We start from the raw sequence: 16210 nt of genomic DNA, 5'->3' as shown, positions 1-16210 counted from the left end.
GCCATTTTGGTAAAAACTTTACAATTTTACAAAACAATCCATAAAGCCACACAGGGTTTTGACTAGAAGGAAAATACATGACCTTCACTGGGCATGCACACTCATGTAATCAACTGCGTTGAAAACAGTTTGATTACATTTTTTTTATTATTGTAAGGTTAGGTTTATTGAAATGATATTGTAAGTTATTGTCGAAGCACCGACTGTTTCAAATGACTTACACAAGGCAGTCACAAATATGGGTATAAAATCTAGATGCCGCATTGAAGTGCTCCAGCAACGTAGACGTGTCCGCCGTCTTGGAACGGCCCAGTGACGTCGCTCACTGTCAAGAATGACCCCGCACTGACAGTCAGCTTCGTCTTGAGGCTCGGACCGTTCCAATATGGCGGACTACTTACGTATAGAGGCCCATAGAAACAGATGCTAATGCGGAATCTAGTTTTTATATCTGTGAGTAATATTATACATTTCATACCTCAAGCACAACATTTATTACCAAAACATTCACTCAGTACTTCTTTCGTACCTTCTAGAAAGGAGCCATGACGTGTCTTCCGGTTTATCGCACACTGAATGACGTTGGGGTGTACGGAATTCTGGGATAAGTAGTTCGTTTGCTGGAGGACTCGCTTGAATTTCGTCGTGGATGGGCGTAAGAAATGTATTAAATGTGCCCGTGAATATATATGGTAAAACAGAGGTGTTTAATAAACAGATGTTTAGTATGTACTGTGGTGTTTAATTAATGTAAATTAGATAAATAAAAATATCAAATCATGGTTACTGTAGTTTCCGCCAAATTGCCGTAGTTAATAATAAATAAAAAAATGTTTAAATAAATGTTTTGAGGAGGCTCTGTAAATATCATATCATTTCATCAGAAACTGTAATTAGAAAGGTGAACCTTTAATCTTTGACTTTTTTTACACAACATTGGACATGCAGAGTTCTATGATACATGTGCATTTAAATATGGAGACAGTAGGCTACCAAAGCAAGGTAACCATAGAAGCAGTAGGAATTCCTTAGTCTTGCTATGAGATAAATAGACATTTAAAATGGTAAACATTTAAAATTATAAACGCGCACACACACGGTTTCATGTTTTATGTGGGCTATAGACATTATGACTCTTAAGCCCATTGCACATTGAGTCCGAAATTTGCGTCCGAAATTTCCGCACGTTAAAAAATAAGTACGACCTCACGTTATGTCAATCACATTTACACACTGCCTCCGATATTTTCGTCCGTCATAAAAAAATTCGGAACGGGTTCGATTTTATGCGTTTTTCGCATCCGTCAAGCATTTTGAGTGGCCTTTTTTAACAATTCAGAGACACCGTACAAACAAGAGCCAAATACGAAAAACGCATACGAAAATTTCGGACTGTATGTGCAAAGACCTTTATACTGTACAAACTGTATATTCTTGCCTCTAAAGCCCATTGCACATTGAGTCCGAAATTTGCATCCGAAATTTCCGCACGTTAAAAAATAAATACGACCTCACGTTGTGTCAATCACATTTACACACTGCCTCCGATATTTTCGTCCGTCATAAAAAAATTCGGAACGGGTTCGATTTTATGCGTTTTCGCATCCGTTGCAAGCATTTTGAGAGGCGTTTTATAACAATTCAGAGACACCGTACAAACCAGAGGCAAATACGAAAAAACTAGGGCTGTCAACGTTAACGCATGCGATTAATTTTTTCAAATTAACGCGTGAGAAAATATTTATCGCAATTAACGCAGCATCCGTTTGTTTTGACATCCTTTGTCTAGCGTTGCATTATGTAATCACGCTCTTATTCGTGTACAGGCTTTTAAACCACTTAAGCGCGATTTGAAACAGTTGCTTTGATGCGGTCAATGAAGATAGACAGCTTCTAAACTGTGGGACGCGGCAAAACGCAACGCGAGGTCCAGTCTGGTGTAAACAGTCACGGGCTGAAGGCTGCGTCGGTGAATCTCTGTCAGACAGCGCATCCGTGTTAAGTTCTCTTTCGTGCTTGAATGGATAAAACCACACAAGATTATGTCAGAAAGCCCGTTTTGTCTAGCATTTTCTTAAGCACAGACTTCAAAGTGTAAAATAAAATCTTAAATGAATGCAAAGAGTTGTGAAAATGGGAGTGCGGTGACGGTCAGATCTGCGTACTGTGACAGCTCTTAAAGGGGCCACGTTCTTAAACGTGCTGCTGTGACTCCTGTCACTAATGTTAATCAAAGAACAAAATAAAAGAAGAAATCAATGTGGTTTTGTAGCTTTAATGAGAATTCTTCTGCATTTAATTTATAATTTAGCATTAAAGACTGTAAAGTGTCCTTCAATTCCTGTATGTTTCCTACATGAGCTCTCAATTATACTGTTGAATGGCTATAATTCATGTTAAAATAATCAATTTAATAGAGACATCAGTTACAGTAGTAATATCAAAATGCTAGCTTTCATAAAATGATGCTGTTAAAGAAATATGTTGTTTCTACATCAATTTGAAGATTAAATGTGAAATTATTAAAATGTAAAAGTATATTTTAAAATATAATAGTTATGTGCGATTAATCGTGATTAATCACAGAAAAAATGTGTGATTAATCCGATTAATTTTTTTAATCGATTGACAGCACTAGAAAAAACGCATACGAAAATTTCGGACTGTATGTGCAAAGACCTTAAGTCTCGCCGTCCCCCTGAACCCAACACTAACATAAATCTTCCTGCATTTTATACATTTACAAATAAACATCACTTAGTTTGATTTATAACCACCTTTGGAGGTTTTGAGATCACTTTAGCAAATGTCATCACTAAAATGGATATTCTGGATTACTGTTGTATAGTCTGAAGTGAATTTGGATCAAGAGAAAGCTCAGTGCATGTGAAGTCAAGGTCCACAAGATCAACCAAAAGTCATAAAAGATCAAGATCGTGCATACAAGAACTTTTATTTCTAAATTACAATGATTATAAAGTTTACACATGTAAACAAAGACATCAAAAAGACACTTTTATTTTCTAAAGGCTGGTCACACATCTCAAGCTTTTCAACAGAACACTTGTGACACATATGCAAGTGACAGTACATGCTCACAATGTTATACCTGGACAATTACATATCTAGAATGGATTTATATGTCAAAAACATTTCTGTACTCATGTTTCTTTTACAGATGTCCCTTTTAGCCCAGAGTAGGTGCCTGATGGTCCTGTCAATCATCCTCCAAGTGTATTTAAGCAGCCGCCTACCTTCTCTTACCTCAGCTTTCCCGGCATCCCTCCATCACCACGATTCCTCCCATGCGACTCCTAAGACAACAAACAAAATTAGTTTATCATCATTATTATTTTCATTAAGTCCAAATTGCTTTGTATTTTTTGTACACTACACTGACAGGAGAACTCGTGAATGTTCTATTCAACAGGCAATCGATTTTATTCATTTTAGCAGAAAAACAGTAATGACATTGAAAAATGATGAAGAAATATCTGTTTTTATTTTCTATATTAAAAAATACATGAGTTATGGTACATGCAGTGATCAGTGCAGAATCCTGTTACCTTCTGCTTGACACGGGCATCTGAGAATCTGGGATGAGCATCCAGTCAAACTAGAGCTGGGTCTGTCATACTCGGGTGTCCCGGATGAAAACAAGACAAGCTTATTAGTGTACAGAGTATATTACACATATGTAAAAATGACACAATATGACAAATGTTTGTGTTTGATTCCTGACCAACTAAAATGGCATAAACATGACCAACACTGTCAGAAAAAAAGTACAATCATTTTCTGTACATAATCAAATGTACTTTTTGGGGTACACTATTGCACCTAAGGACCTATTGTGTACCTTTGAATGTACAGTTGAATGTTTAGTACCACTAGAATTGAACTGGTACACAATAGATCCTTAAGGCACACAAATAGGTCCCTAGGGTGCAATAATATACCAACATTTTATGGGCTGCATACCCATAAGGGAACAAAAAGGAACCCCAACGACAGAAAGGTACGGCCTTGTACTCTTTTTTTTTTTTTTTTTTACAGTGTACTTAGGTACCACCTAAATCATTCCCTGTCCCCTATCTAGTGCACTATATGCCATTCAAAAAAGTAAATATGTGAACAAGTGGCTGATTTCAGACTCTTCAGCGGTTTTTTATAATGTAGGAGGTAGGACGCTTTAGATTCTAGTGAGCTTTTGAGGGCAGAAATTCTTTTATTGATGTTTTTTTGCTGGTCGTTTATTTGATGGACATCAATGGACTCTGTGCACAAGCGTAGTGACGAACGTCAGATGTTGTCAGAAGTTTGGATATCAGTTTCCGGTTTACATTCGCACCGCTATTTCTTAAAGGGGTCATATGGCGGAAGTACGTGCTTTTCTGTGTCTTTGGTGTTATAAGTTGCCCATGCATGTATTAGACACGTAAAATTGCACAAATGAAAGTGTGGGAACAAAAGATGCATTCTATCTAAAAGCGAATGCTCAACCAGACTTGCCTGAAACGCCTCGTGTAACCACACCCCGGCGAATCTACGTAACTTCGTAACATGATTTGACTAAGACCGCTCAAATCTACACGTAGTTAAGGTGGGAGTAATTGTAAATCTCATTGTATCGCCTGTCAGTTCAATTGCTTTGAAACCTGATGTTCCGAATATGGTTGCAGTATTTGACCAATCACTACGCACTGTTGAACTGGCCAATCATAGCACACCTCGCTTTTCAGAGCCATGAGCTTTGTAAAAAATCAGCGCGTTTCAGAGAGGCGGGGCAAAGAGGAGATACAAACATGCACGGTATGTGGAAAATACAACGTTTTTTAAACTTTAAATGGTGTATACACATTGCGTTACATTTAAAACTAACAATAATATTCGTTTTAGCCGTGCAATATGACTCCTTTAACATAGTTTAACAACGACTGGGAAAAACCACATTTCTGTCAAATTTTACATTTAATAAGCACTAACTGCTGACAAAAGAGCTCTCATTCCACTGATTAGATACACGCTTTCTCCTCCAAAGAGGTCCATTATAAGGAAACAGCTCAGCTTAAGGCGGCGACAAACGGAGAGCTCAAAACTTTTCTGATATCATGCTGATGGTTGATATTGGCGATAGAAAACATTTAATTTTTGTTTTCCCCGTCGCATTTTTGGGAGAACTATCCCTTTTTTAGAAATACCCACATAGGCGATGCAAAAGTAAACCAGAAACTGATATCCTGACAACATGGGAAGTTCGCCCCCACGCTTGTGCACAGAATCCATGGGCTGCATTTCAGGTAACTTTAGCTGCAAACAGAACAAACAGAGATTTAGTATAATAAACAGCACTTTTTAAATTTAAGCTATTGTTGTAAAATTAATGTTTAGGGGTCTCATATCACTGTAACAGTGAGCTGAAGATGTCAGATGTAGTCTTGTTGTCTTTACAGCAGAGCGCATAAATTGTCAAATCTCAGCCTGCCGCCTGTCTTCTGACTCTGCTGAAATGCTGTTAGAAATAAATCAATAAACTAGTAAATAAATGACACACCTGAATAGCAAAAACAACTTTTTCATAAATTTGTTCTAAATTTTACTAACAAGGTGGTGTTGCACCGGGAACAAACCAGAGTAGATAAATGACACACCTGTTCATACAATGATTGATATAACAAAATAGGATTTTAAAACAGGTTCCCAAACAATAAAAGAGCACTGATACTTTCGTCAGATAGAACAAAATATAACAACTTGGCAAATGTGGATGATGACTCAAAAATGAATTTGGCTGGAACAAGCGGCTTACATGGGTTAAGTGGGGTCACTCTATGAACCGAGTTAGACCCGAAATCATGATCCCTAAAAATAGAAGAAAGAGTGTAAGTACCAATTCTGCAAGCATTCAAGCACTTATAAATGGAGGATTATTTTGTTCAACTCACTCAGGAACGGGAGATGGGGTCGCTGTGGCAGAGGGCTTTGAAGACAGATGTAGCCCATCGAGCAGCTCACATAAATGTTTAAGTTAAGGTTAATTTTGTTTACTCAAATTAAAACTTTGAAAACGTCTCTGTTCATTGAAATCAAATAAAACATTGACCTAAAAATTATGGGGAAAAACTTAACTAAAGGAAAAATTTAAATGTTGCCTCAAAAATAAATTTAAATAAGTTTAAAGCACTAAAATTATAATAATAAACAAAAACTAAAATAGAAATTAATTAATATTATATAGCAACATAAAAAATAAACAAATAAATTATAAAACGACAAAAGCATATACCAAAATTGCTTAAGCTTTAACTAAAATTAACATAAAAACTAAAGATCTAAAAATAAAAGCTAATTAAAAAAACTAAATAAAACTAAATTGAAAACTAAAACTCTGAGTCTGTCTGTCTCCAGTGTGTCCTTCATTTCCTGCCTCTTTGAAACATCGCCTAAGAACAAATCACAAATCAAAACCTGTTCATCCAATGACTTGTATACAAAATTAGACCAAAAATTGATCATTTAAAACAGATTTAAAAATGAAAGAGCATTGACAGTGTTGAGAAGATTAGAGGAGACTATAACTTACTGTTTTTAGTTTTCCTCATCCTTTTTACTTTCTTAGCAGCCTTTGAAGCTCTCCATGATGTACTGGACCCATCTCCGACATGATCCTCCGTCTTTAAGGCAGCGCCCTGACCCCTACAAATACCAGTACTTTAAGTTATTTTAAGGTTCAAACACATAGATTGCTGTGTATAAATTGAGAGGATTTGTTAACTCACTCAGATGGAGAAGGTGTTGCTGTGGGGTCTGCTGTCTCAGGGCGCTCCATGGACCCTTCTTGCCCACTCATTTGAGAGTCACAGTTCTGCTTTTGTCCAAAACCTGTTGACAACAAATCAGAGTAGATAAATGACACAATTGTTCATCCAATGATTGATTTAAAAACTGTTTAAAACAATAGAAGAGCATTGATAGTTTTGGTCAGATGGAACAAAATATAACAACTTACCAAATGTGGGTGAGAATTCGAAGAAAAATGTAGCTGGACGAAGAGGCTTCAAGCTGTTAAATGGGCCAGAGGAGTTCGCCACTAAATGATGAAGCCTAAAAAATATGAGGATGAGTAATGTAAGTATAATTTCTGCATAGATTCAATCACTTATAAATTGAGAAATGTTTTGTTCAACTCACTCAGCAACATATGGTGTGGCCCAGGCAGGAGCCTTTGGAGACAGATGCAAGTCATCCAGACGCTGACAAATATGTTCCATTTCTGCTTAAAACAAATCAGAAATTAAAACAAGTAAAAGTAAGATTCTCAAAACAGTTTCAAACAATAAAAGAGCATTGATACTGTTGGTCAGAAATAATACAAAATATAACAACTTACCAGATATGGGTGACTCATAAATAAACGTGGTTGTAGAGGCCTTTGTCTGTTAAATGGGCCAGAGGACAAATGATGAAGCCTAAAAAATATGAGAATGAGTCCTGTAAGTACCACTTCTGCATATATTCAAGCATTTATAAATTGAGAAATGTTTTGTCCAACTCACTCAGGAACAGAAGATGGTGTGGCCCGGGCAGGGGGCTTGGGAGACAGATGCAAGTCATCCAGACGCTGACATAGATGTTCCATTTCTGTTAAAAACAAATCAGAAATCAAAACCTGTTCATCCAATGACTGATGTCTTTAAATACAAAACCATAAAACTCGTAAACGTAAGATTCTCAAAACAGTTTTAAAAAACAAAAGAGCATTAATACTGTTGGTCAGAGATAATACAAAATATAACAACTTACCAGATATGGGTGACTCATAAATAAATGTGGCTGGTTGTAGAGGCCTTTGCCTGTTAAATGGGCCAGAGGATTTCGCAACTAAATGATGAAGCCTAAAAAATGCGAGAATGTGTCCTGCAAGTAACATTTCTGCATATATTCAAGCATTTATAAACTGAAAATGTTTAGTTCAACTCACTCAGGAGCAGAAGATGGTGTGGCTGGGGGCTTGGGAGACAGATGCAAGTCATCCAGGCGTTGACATAGATGTTCCATTTCTGTTAAAAACAAATCAGAAATCAAAACCTGTTCATCCAATGACTGATATCTTTAAATACAAAACCATAAAACAAGTAAACGTAAGATTCTCAAAACAGTTTTAAACAACAGAAGAGCATTGATACTGTTGGTCAGCGATAATACAAAACAAAACAACTTACCAGATATGGGTGACTCATAAATAAATGTCGCTGGACGAAGAGGCTTCAATCTGTTAAATGGCGCGGAGGACTTCGCCCCTATATGATGAAGCCTAAGAAATATGAGAATGTGTCCTGTAAGTAACATTTCTGCATATATTCAATAATGTAAAAAAATGGAGAAATGTTTTCTTCAACTCACTCAGGAACAGGAGATGGTGTGGCTGGGGGCTTTGAGGAGACATGCTCATAATCATGTTTGATTTCTGCTAAAAACAAATCAGAAATCAAAACCTGTTCATCCAATGACTGATATCTTTCAATACAAAACAATAAAACAAGTCTAAATTTCACTAACACACTAAGGAACATGATACAAAAAGTATGATTCTCAAAACCGTATTAAACAATAAAAGAGCATTGAGACTGTTGGTCAGATAGAACAAAATAAAACAACTTACCAGATGAGGATGATGATTTAAAAATAAATGTCGCTGGCTGTAGAGGTCTCATGCTGTTAAATGGGGTCACTCTATGAAGCCTAAAAAATACGAGGATGAGCACTGTAAGTATCATTTCTGCATAGATTCAAATGGAGGATTATTTTGTTCAACTCACTCAGGAACGGGAGATGGTGTGGCTGTGGCAAAGGGCTTTGAAGGTAGATGTAGCCCGTCCAGCAGCTCACGTAAAGGTTCAACTGTGTCTGTCTCCCATGGGTCAGTCACTTCTTGCCTCTGCTGTAAATCAGCTAAGAACAAATCACAAATCAAAACCTGCTCATCCAGTGACCCATATAAAACATTTAACCAAAAATAAAGAGCATTGAGTGCTGAGCAGATTAGAAAAGAGTATAATAACTTACTTTTTTTCGTTTTCGTCATCCTCCTTTTTGTTTTATTAACCGCCTTAGAAGCTCTAGGAGATGCACTGGAAACATCTCGGACATGATCCAATGGCTCTAAGGCAGCGCCCTGACCCCTAAAAATATCAGTACTTTAAGTTATTTTAAGGTTCAAGCACTTAGGTTGCTGTGTATACATTGAGAGGATTTGTTAACTCACTCAGATGGAGAAGGCGTTTCTCTGGGCTCTTCTATCTCAGGGGTCTCCATGGACACTGCTTGCCCACTCATCTGGGAGTCAGTCTTCTGTGTTGGTCCAAAATCTGTTGAGAACAAATCAGAGAAGATAAATGACACACCTGTTCATCCAACGATTGATATCAAAACTGTTTTAAACAATAAAAGAGCATTGATACTGTTGCTCAGATAGAACTAAATACAACAACTTACCAAATGTGGGTGAGAATTCGAAGATGAATGTCGCAGGACGAAGAGGCTTCAAGCTGTTAAATGGACCAGAGGAGTTCGCCACTAAATGATGAAACCTAAAAAATATGAGGATGAGTAATGCAAGTATCATTCCTGCACACATTCAATTACTTATAAACTGATAAAAAATTGTTCAACTCACTCAAGAACAGGAGATGGTGTGGCTGGGGCAGAAGGCTCAGAGGACAGATGCAGTCCACCCAGGAGCTCATACAGGTGTTCAATAGATGTGTCAGTCTCCAGCGTTTCGCTCACTTCCTGCATCTGTGTCTCTTGTCCAGCAGCCTCCTGCATTTTTTAACCTGTTGAGAATAAATCAGAGCAGATAAATGACACACCTGTTCATCCAATGATTGATGTCTTTAAATACAGATCCATAAAAACAAGTTATTCTAAATTTCACAAACACACTAAGAAACATGCTACTAAAACAGTTTTAGTAATGATAGTGTTGAGCAGATTAAATAAGAATATATCAACTTACTATTTCTCATTTTCCTCATCCTCCTTCTGGCCTTATTCGAAACCTTGAATGTGTCCACTGCATATCCTGGAGCTAAAAACAAGTGGCTCTGAGTTTCAGTAACAAACTTCAAAACATGCTACCAAAAGTAAGATTCTTAAAACAGTTTCAAAAATAAAATAGCATTGATATTTTTGGTCCGATGTCATTACATACAAATTCATTTTTCCTTTACCTGTTTCTGAAACAGCAGCAGCTGCTGGAGGTTCCTGGGACTCAGGTTTTGGTGGATCTTTCATATCCAGTGTCTCTGTAGAACTCTCCAGCCTAAAAAATACAAGCACTGTAAGTATTGTTTCTGCAAACATTCAAGCACTTAGATCGATGTGTATAAATCAAGAGAATTTGTTTAACTCACTGAGGTGGAGAAGCTGCCATGACAGGAGCTTCTGTGGACGCCTCTGGTTCTGTGGACGCTGTTGAGAATAAATCAGAGTAGATAAACACCTGACACACCTGTTCATCCAATGACTGATATCTTTAAATACAGATCCATAAAAACAAGTTGCTCTAAATTTCACTCACACACTAAGAAACATGTTACCAAAAAATTCTCAAAACATTAAAAAATTTAAATTCTTTAAACAAAAAGAGCATCAATATTTTTAGACTGATACGAATGATTTTTTCCTTTACCTGGTTTTGTAACAGCAGCAGCTGCTGGAGGTACCTGGGACTCCGTTTTGGCTGGATGTGAGTTATCCTGTTTATTTATAGAACTCTCCAGCCTAAAAATACAAGCACTGTAAGTATTGTTTCTGCAAACATTCAAGCACTTAGATTGGTGTGTATAAATCAAGAGAATTTGTTAACTCACTGAGGTGGAGCAGCTGGTGCGACGGCAGGTTTTGTGGACTTCTCTTGTCCAACACTCTCATGCCTTTGTGGGGAAGCTGTTGAGAACAAATCAGACTAGATAAACACCTGTTCGTCCAATGATTGATATCTTTAAATAAAAGATTCTCAACAGTTTTAAAATTGAAAGTGTTGAGCAGACTGGACAAGAATGTATTAACTTACTGTTTTTGTTTTCCCTCATGCTTCTGCCTTGTCCATTATTTGAAGCCCCAGTAGCTCCAGGAGATGCACTGGGCATTCGGCAGGCAGGACGTTGACCCCTAAAAATACCAATACTTTAAGTTATTTTAAAGTTCAAGCATTTAGATTGCCGTGTATAAATCAAAAGAATTTGTTCAACTCACTCAGATGGAGAAGATCTCCAGGCAGGATGCTGACCCCTAAAAATACCAGTACAGTTATTTTAAGTTTCCACAGACATTCAAGCACTTAGATTGCTGTGTATAAATCTAGAGAATTTGCTCAACTCACTTAGATGGGTAACGCATTGAATTGGCTATCACGGGGGTCTTCGTGGACACCTTCCGAGTTGTCCACCCATTTCTGAAGACCCTCCTCTGGATAATAGCTGGGGGCTTTGTTGCCGTCTCTTGTCCAGCAATCTCCTTTCTTGGTGAAGGAGCTGTTGAGAATAAATCAGAGTAGATAAACACCTGATACACCTGTTCATCTAATGATGGATATGTTTAAATACAGATCCACAAAAACAAGTTGCTCTAAATTTCACTCACACACTAAGAAACATGCTACCAAAAACATTTTAAAAATAAAAGAGCATTGATGGTTTTGGTCAGATGCCATGACATACAAATGATTTTTTCCTTTACCTGGTTTTGTGACAGCAGCAGCTGCTGGGGGTGCCCGGGACTCCATTTTGACTGGATCTGGCTTATCCCGTTTCTTTGTAGAGCTGTCCTGCCTAAAAATACAAGCACTGTAAGTATTGTTTCTGCAAACATTCAAGCACTTAGATTGGTGTGTATAAATCAAGAGAATTTGTTCAACTTACTGAGGTGGAGAAGCATTTGTGGACTTCTCTTGTCCAGCACTCTCTTGCCTTTGTGGGGAAGCTGTTGAGAACAAATCAGACTAGATAAACACCTGATACACTTGTTCATCCAATGATTGATATATTTAAATACAGATAAATAATAACAGGTTTACCATCTGTTCTAATTTCACTAACCTACTAAGAAACATGCTAGCAAAAGTAAAATCAAAACAGTATTAAAAATAAAAGAGCATTGGTGGTTTTGGTCAGATGTAATAACACAAATGTTTTTTTCCTTTACCTGTTCTTGGAACAGCAGCAGCTGCTGGAGGTACCTGGGACTCAGATTTGTCCCTTTGTCCCTGTAAACAACTCTTCTGCCTAAAAATACAAGCACTGTAAGCACTGTTCCTGCAATCATTTGTGCACTTAGATTGATGCGTACAAAACAAGAGAATATTTAACTCACTGAGGTGGAAAAGTTTCCCAGAAAGAGCGTTGACCCCTACAAACACAAGTACTTGGAGTTATTTCAAGTTTCAATAATTATTTCAATTTTCAAGCATACAGATCGATGTGTATAAATCAAGAGAATATTTAACTCACTGAGGTGGAGAAGCTCCCAGGCAGGACGTTGAACCCTTGAAATACAAGAACTTGAAGTTATTTTAAAGGGGTGGTGCAAAGGTGTGTCATGCATTCTGACTTCTTTACAATGTTAAACGTGCTGTCTTCTCATGCTTAACATGGTCAACTTGTCAAAAAAACTAGTTGGGCGTGTTACGTAGTATTTCTGTGCTCGATACACTCCCCCAGCGATCGTACAGGTTTCGGAAAGTTTTTTTTTTTCGAAAAATATAAAACGTAATATTTCGTAACAATTTTTCTTAGTTCCTTATTGGACCATTCTCTCGGAAAAGCACGCGGCAGCAAGGAGAGCAGGAGAAGGAGCATGCGCAGACGCCACTTTCACTTGTGTGCAGGAGACAGAGAGAGAGAGCATACGTTCGCGAAGTTCAGGTGTTTGTTTGTTCACTGCATTTGGGTGATGAATGTTATATAAACGGTGGATATAACGCTGGATTTGGAGATCGTTTGAAACTGATATATGGAGCCGTCCTAGCGCTAAAAGATGCCGGACATGAACTGTTTATACCGTTCTTCCTCTGAGAGAAAAGACAATAATATCAACAGTCAACTTTTTTGTTTCTTTGAGTTTTAACAATATCAAGAGCATTTGATTATATGCCTTAAATAATGAGATTTTAAACAGGAGCTCTGATGGCACCTGTAGTTATAGTCCCGCAGTAAGTGTATATCGGAGCTTGTGAACAACAGGCAATGATTCATTCAAGCCAGAAACTACTCTGTGCCTCCAACCCACACTATGGCAACCCTGAGGAGAGACGCAGTCAGCAGAGAAAGAGTCGAAAAAAGTGCAGGTACCGTGTATTCCTGTATCTACCGTCATAGTTGACGATGATGATGGCGAGCATGCTTTTGCTTGGTTTTATTGCTATAAAAATAACATGGGTCAGAATAAATAAAGATAAAAAATATTCAAAAAATATTACAATAGCTTCATTAGTCTGGGGATCAGGGACGTGCACAGACATTTTGAGGGGCATGGGCTCAAGTGGAAAAAAGGGCACTTCTTATTTTTGTTATAATTTTTTCCAAACAAAATGTTAAATATATTAAAATAACTTTTTTAAAATCCCTCAGACTCACCCAATTGTTTCATGTTGTTTCATTTTCCAACAATGGTCTTCTGTAGAATTCACAAATTTTATCACAAGAACAGGCAACAACAAAGGAAATTAAGCCACAATGTGTATGTTTTCTATGCTAAAGTTTCAAGTATATATTTAGGATAAATGACTGCACAAAGGAAAATTACATATTTTCACAAATAATTTGTTTATTTTGCACAAGCCAATAAACTGTTTTAATTATTTTGGTGTTATTGGGACACCAACAATGACCTTCACACTAAACTGAAAAAGGCAGTTGGTGCTAATTTGTTATTTTACAGGACAAAAACCTGCAAAAATAATTAAAACACACTGCAAAAAATGATTGACAAAATACAAAAAAAACAGCAGCTTAACTAATTATTATTATTATTAATATGTATTGTTGCTATAATTACACTTACTGTACCACACACGCACACACACACACACACACACACACACACACACACACACACACACACACACACACACACACACACACACACGCGCGCACACACGCGCGCACACACACACTAATCGTGACAAGAACTTTGTTTCACATTTGAGGGAGGGCGGTTTAGATCTATCAGCATACACAACATGTCTACACACGAGTCTGACATCAAACTTATCAAGTTGTTGTTTAAGGCAGGACACTTAATGTACCGTTCAATTTTCAGATGTTGGTCTATTTTGCTTTCATGTCTTCTTTTGCTCTAATGGAAAGAAATTTTCCAAAATACACATAAAGTTGTTTGTTTTAAGCCCTCTATACCCTCGTCTGTTTGCTTCTGTAGATTTCTTCTAAATTATCCCAAACAAGCTGCATATATATCTGCATATGTAAACATACATAACATTTCAAGGGAAAAGACTCTTGATGTAAGTCATATTAACTAATAACTGGTGGTATGCTTTAGTTATTTTGTTTATCCTGTTCATCTGAATTGCCTGACAAATGTATGCAAGTTAGCACATTTTAATTACTTAATGCTTGGTTTACATATCAATGAGGCGATTCTGATGACGTTATTAATTTCACTGTATTCAGCTGTCATTTCTCCATTAAGTTAGCATGTATTCCAATGATATACTGCCTTAGCGAAACTTTAGCTTACTCATTAGCTCATAAGTGATGGATGTTAGCAAAACAATATTAGAAGTTTGTCTTTTGGATAATTAGGTGTGAATTCGAAAGCACATGTAGCTAGTCTGTTCATCACCACTCACCTCCACACCAAGACAAACGCTACTGGAAAGGAGGGAGGTCTTCATTTCTGCGGCTCTCTGCCTGATGTGCCAAACATGCTACACACACAGCTGTGCTGCGCGTGCGCGCTATTTGCGGCTGCGCGCCTGCGTGGAGACGCGGATGGAAGAAAGGCATCGGAACTCTCAACATTTCCCGACCTGACCTGAAGTTTTCTAATTGTTTTTGACAGTTAAAGCCGTGCGCAAATACATACGCGCGCACATACATATATCCATTAAAAAAAAAATCCCAGAAAAAGGGCACTTTCTCTCCAGGAACAAAAAGGGCCTGGGCTCAAGCCCCCCCTCTGCACGTGCCTGCTGGGGGTCGTTTGAGTACATCCTGAGATCCTTCAGCACTAAGAGTATCGAGCTGTGTTTAATAATGACTTAATATATATAAATATATACATTTGATGACTCATATGGCTACCTGGGAAATTATTTTAAACACATTTCTGTTGTAAACACAAAGATTTGATTTGCGTGTTTAAAGATCTGTGGTTTGCGTTGTTTTGGTCCACTTAATTCCTCCCGTCATGAATCCAGGCGAAGTCCGTCATCGTTCGTTTGCATCATCCCCCGTTTGCATCATCCCCAGGTTGCCGTGGCAACGACTTCTCTTCTCGTCTGTCTTCTGCAGTCACAAACAGTGATGTTTCGATAATTCGTATTACAGCCTGATGTAGCTGCATATTCTATAGTTATCAATCCGTGTGTCACTAATGTCACACACCTTTTAGCCTATGTAATAGGAACACGTTATATCGTTATTAAAATAAACAACATAATAAAAATATACATAAAGTGCATAAACGTTTAGGTCAAATACTTGTGCACGGTGTAGGCATTAGTGTCCGAAATTGTTCACTCATTTTCATTCACTTCTTCCGCATAAAGTGGATTATTTAGCATTCGCTATATATGGAATAGTGCATGAGTGAACAAGAGCGAATTCAGCCGCAGCTATGGTTTTTACGTAGGCATAAATGCTGCTTTGGCTCGCCCCCTGGACTGGAGGACCATCAAAACAAACCAATATTATTTATTATTAAATAATAAACATAACCTTAATGTGTGTAGAGTTATTAGTATTGTTTTTTTATGCTTTGTCTTAGAATTCGCGGGATATGTGCATATTACAAAACAGCCTAATATTACCATGTAAAGACTACTCTCATTACAACAGCCGTTCATCGGCATCCAGGGATACTAATTCAACATTCTCCTGCCTGCTCAAAATGACATCATGTATTGCTGCTAGACATGTATTATCGAGACAACTATATTTTCAAAAAATGCATCAAATATAAAACG

General features: G+C 37.5%; 1 protein-coding gene and 1 long non-coding RNA gene across 3 annotated transcripts; both read right to left on the bottom strand.

The window, feature by feature from the left end:
• Window positions 1-2280: 2280 nt before the first annotated feature.
• Window positions 2281-7113, bottom strand: LOC130552038 (uncharacterized). Of its 2 annotated transcripts, XR_008962672.1 has the most exons (7): window positions 7010-7113; window positions 6780-6882; window positions 6584-6696; window positions 5946-6443; window positions 5810-5862; window positions 3567-5512; window positions 2281-3314 (listed from the first exon to the last, which is right to left on the bottom strand). It is a non-coding gene; the product is annotated as an uncharacterized LOC130552038 (long non-coding RNA). The 2 variants fall into 2 exon arrangements; XR_008962671.1 differs by having other exon boundaries at window positions 3567-5862.
• Window positions 7114-9726: 2613 nt separating this feature from the next.
• LOC130551984 (polycystic kidney disease protein 1-like 3) lies at window positions 9727-15773 on the bottom strand. The gene is made up of 15 exons (XM_057330065.1): window positions 14873-15773; window positions 12513-12547; window positions 12376-12411; window positions 12208-12287; window positions 11925-11985; window positions 11743-11834; window positions 11387-11537; window positions 11260-11295; window positions 11078-11175; window positions 10875-10950; window positions 10694-10785; window positions 10416-10473; window positions 10233-10324; window positions 10019-10090; window positions 9727-9836 (listed from the first exon to the last, which is right to left on the bottom strand). Exons 1-15 carry the CDS (start codon window positions 14915-14917, stop codon window positions 9832-9834), a joined length of 1029 nt encoding a protein of 342 aa, XP_057186048.1. The 5' UTR covers window positions 14918-15773; the 3' UTR covers window positions 9727-9831.
• Window positions 15774-16210: the final 437 nt, after the last annotated feature.

The sequence above is a fragment of the Triplophysa rosa genome, linkage group LG3 (assembly GCF_024868665.1).
Source record: "Triplophysa rosa linkage group LG3, Trosa_1v2, whole genome shotgun sequence".
NCBI classification, from domain to species: Eukaryota; Metazoa; Chordata; class Actinopteri; order Cypriniformes; family Nemacheilidae; genus Triplophysa; species Triplophysa rosa.
This window is presented reverse-complemented; position numbering and strand designations above follow the sequence as displayed.

Coding starts and splice junctions, on each gene's coding strand:
- LOC130551984 (XM_057330065.1), bottom strand. CDS start 14,917: ATGAAGACCTCCCTCCTTTCCAGTAGCGTTTGTCTTGGTGTGGAG. Junction 12,288..12,375: donor TGGGAAACTTTTCCACCTCA/GTGAGTTAAATA, acceptor TTGTATTTTTAG/GCAGAAGAGTTGTTTACAGG. Junction 11,176..11,259: donor TGGAGATCTTCTCCATCTGA/GTGAGTTGAACA, acceptor TGGTATTTTTAG/GGGTCAACGTCCTGCCTGCC.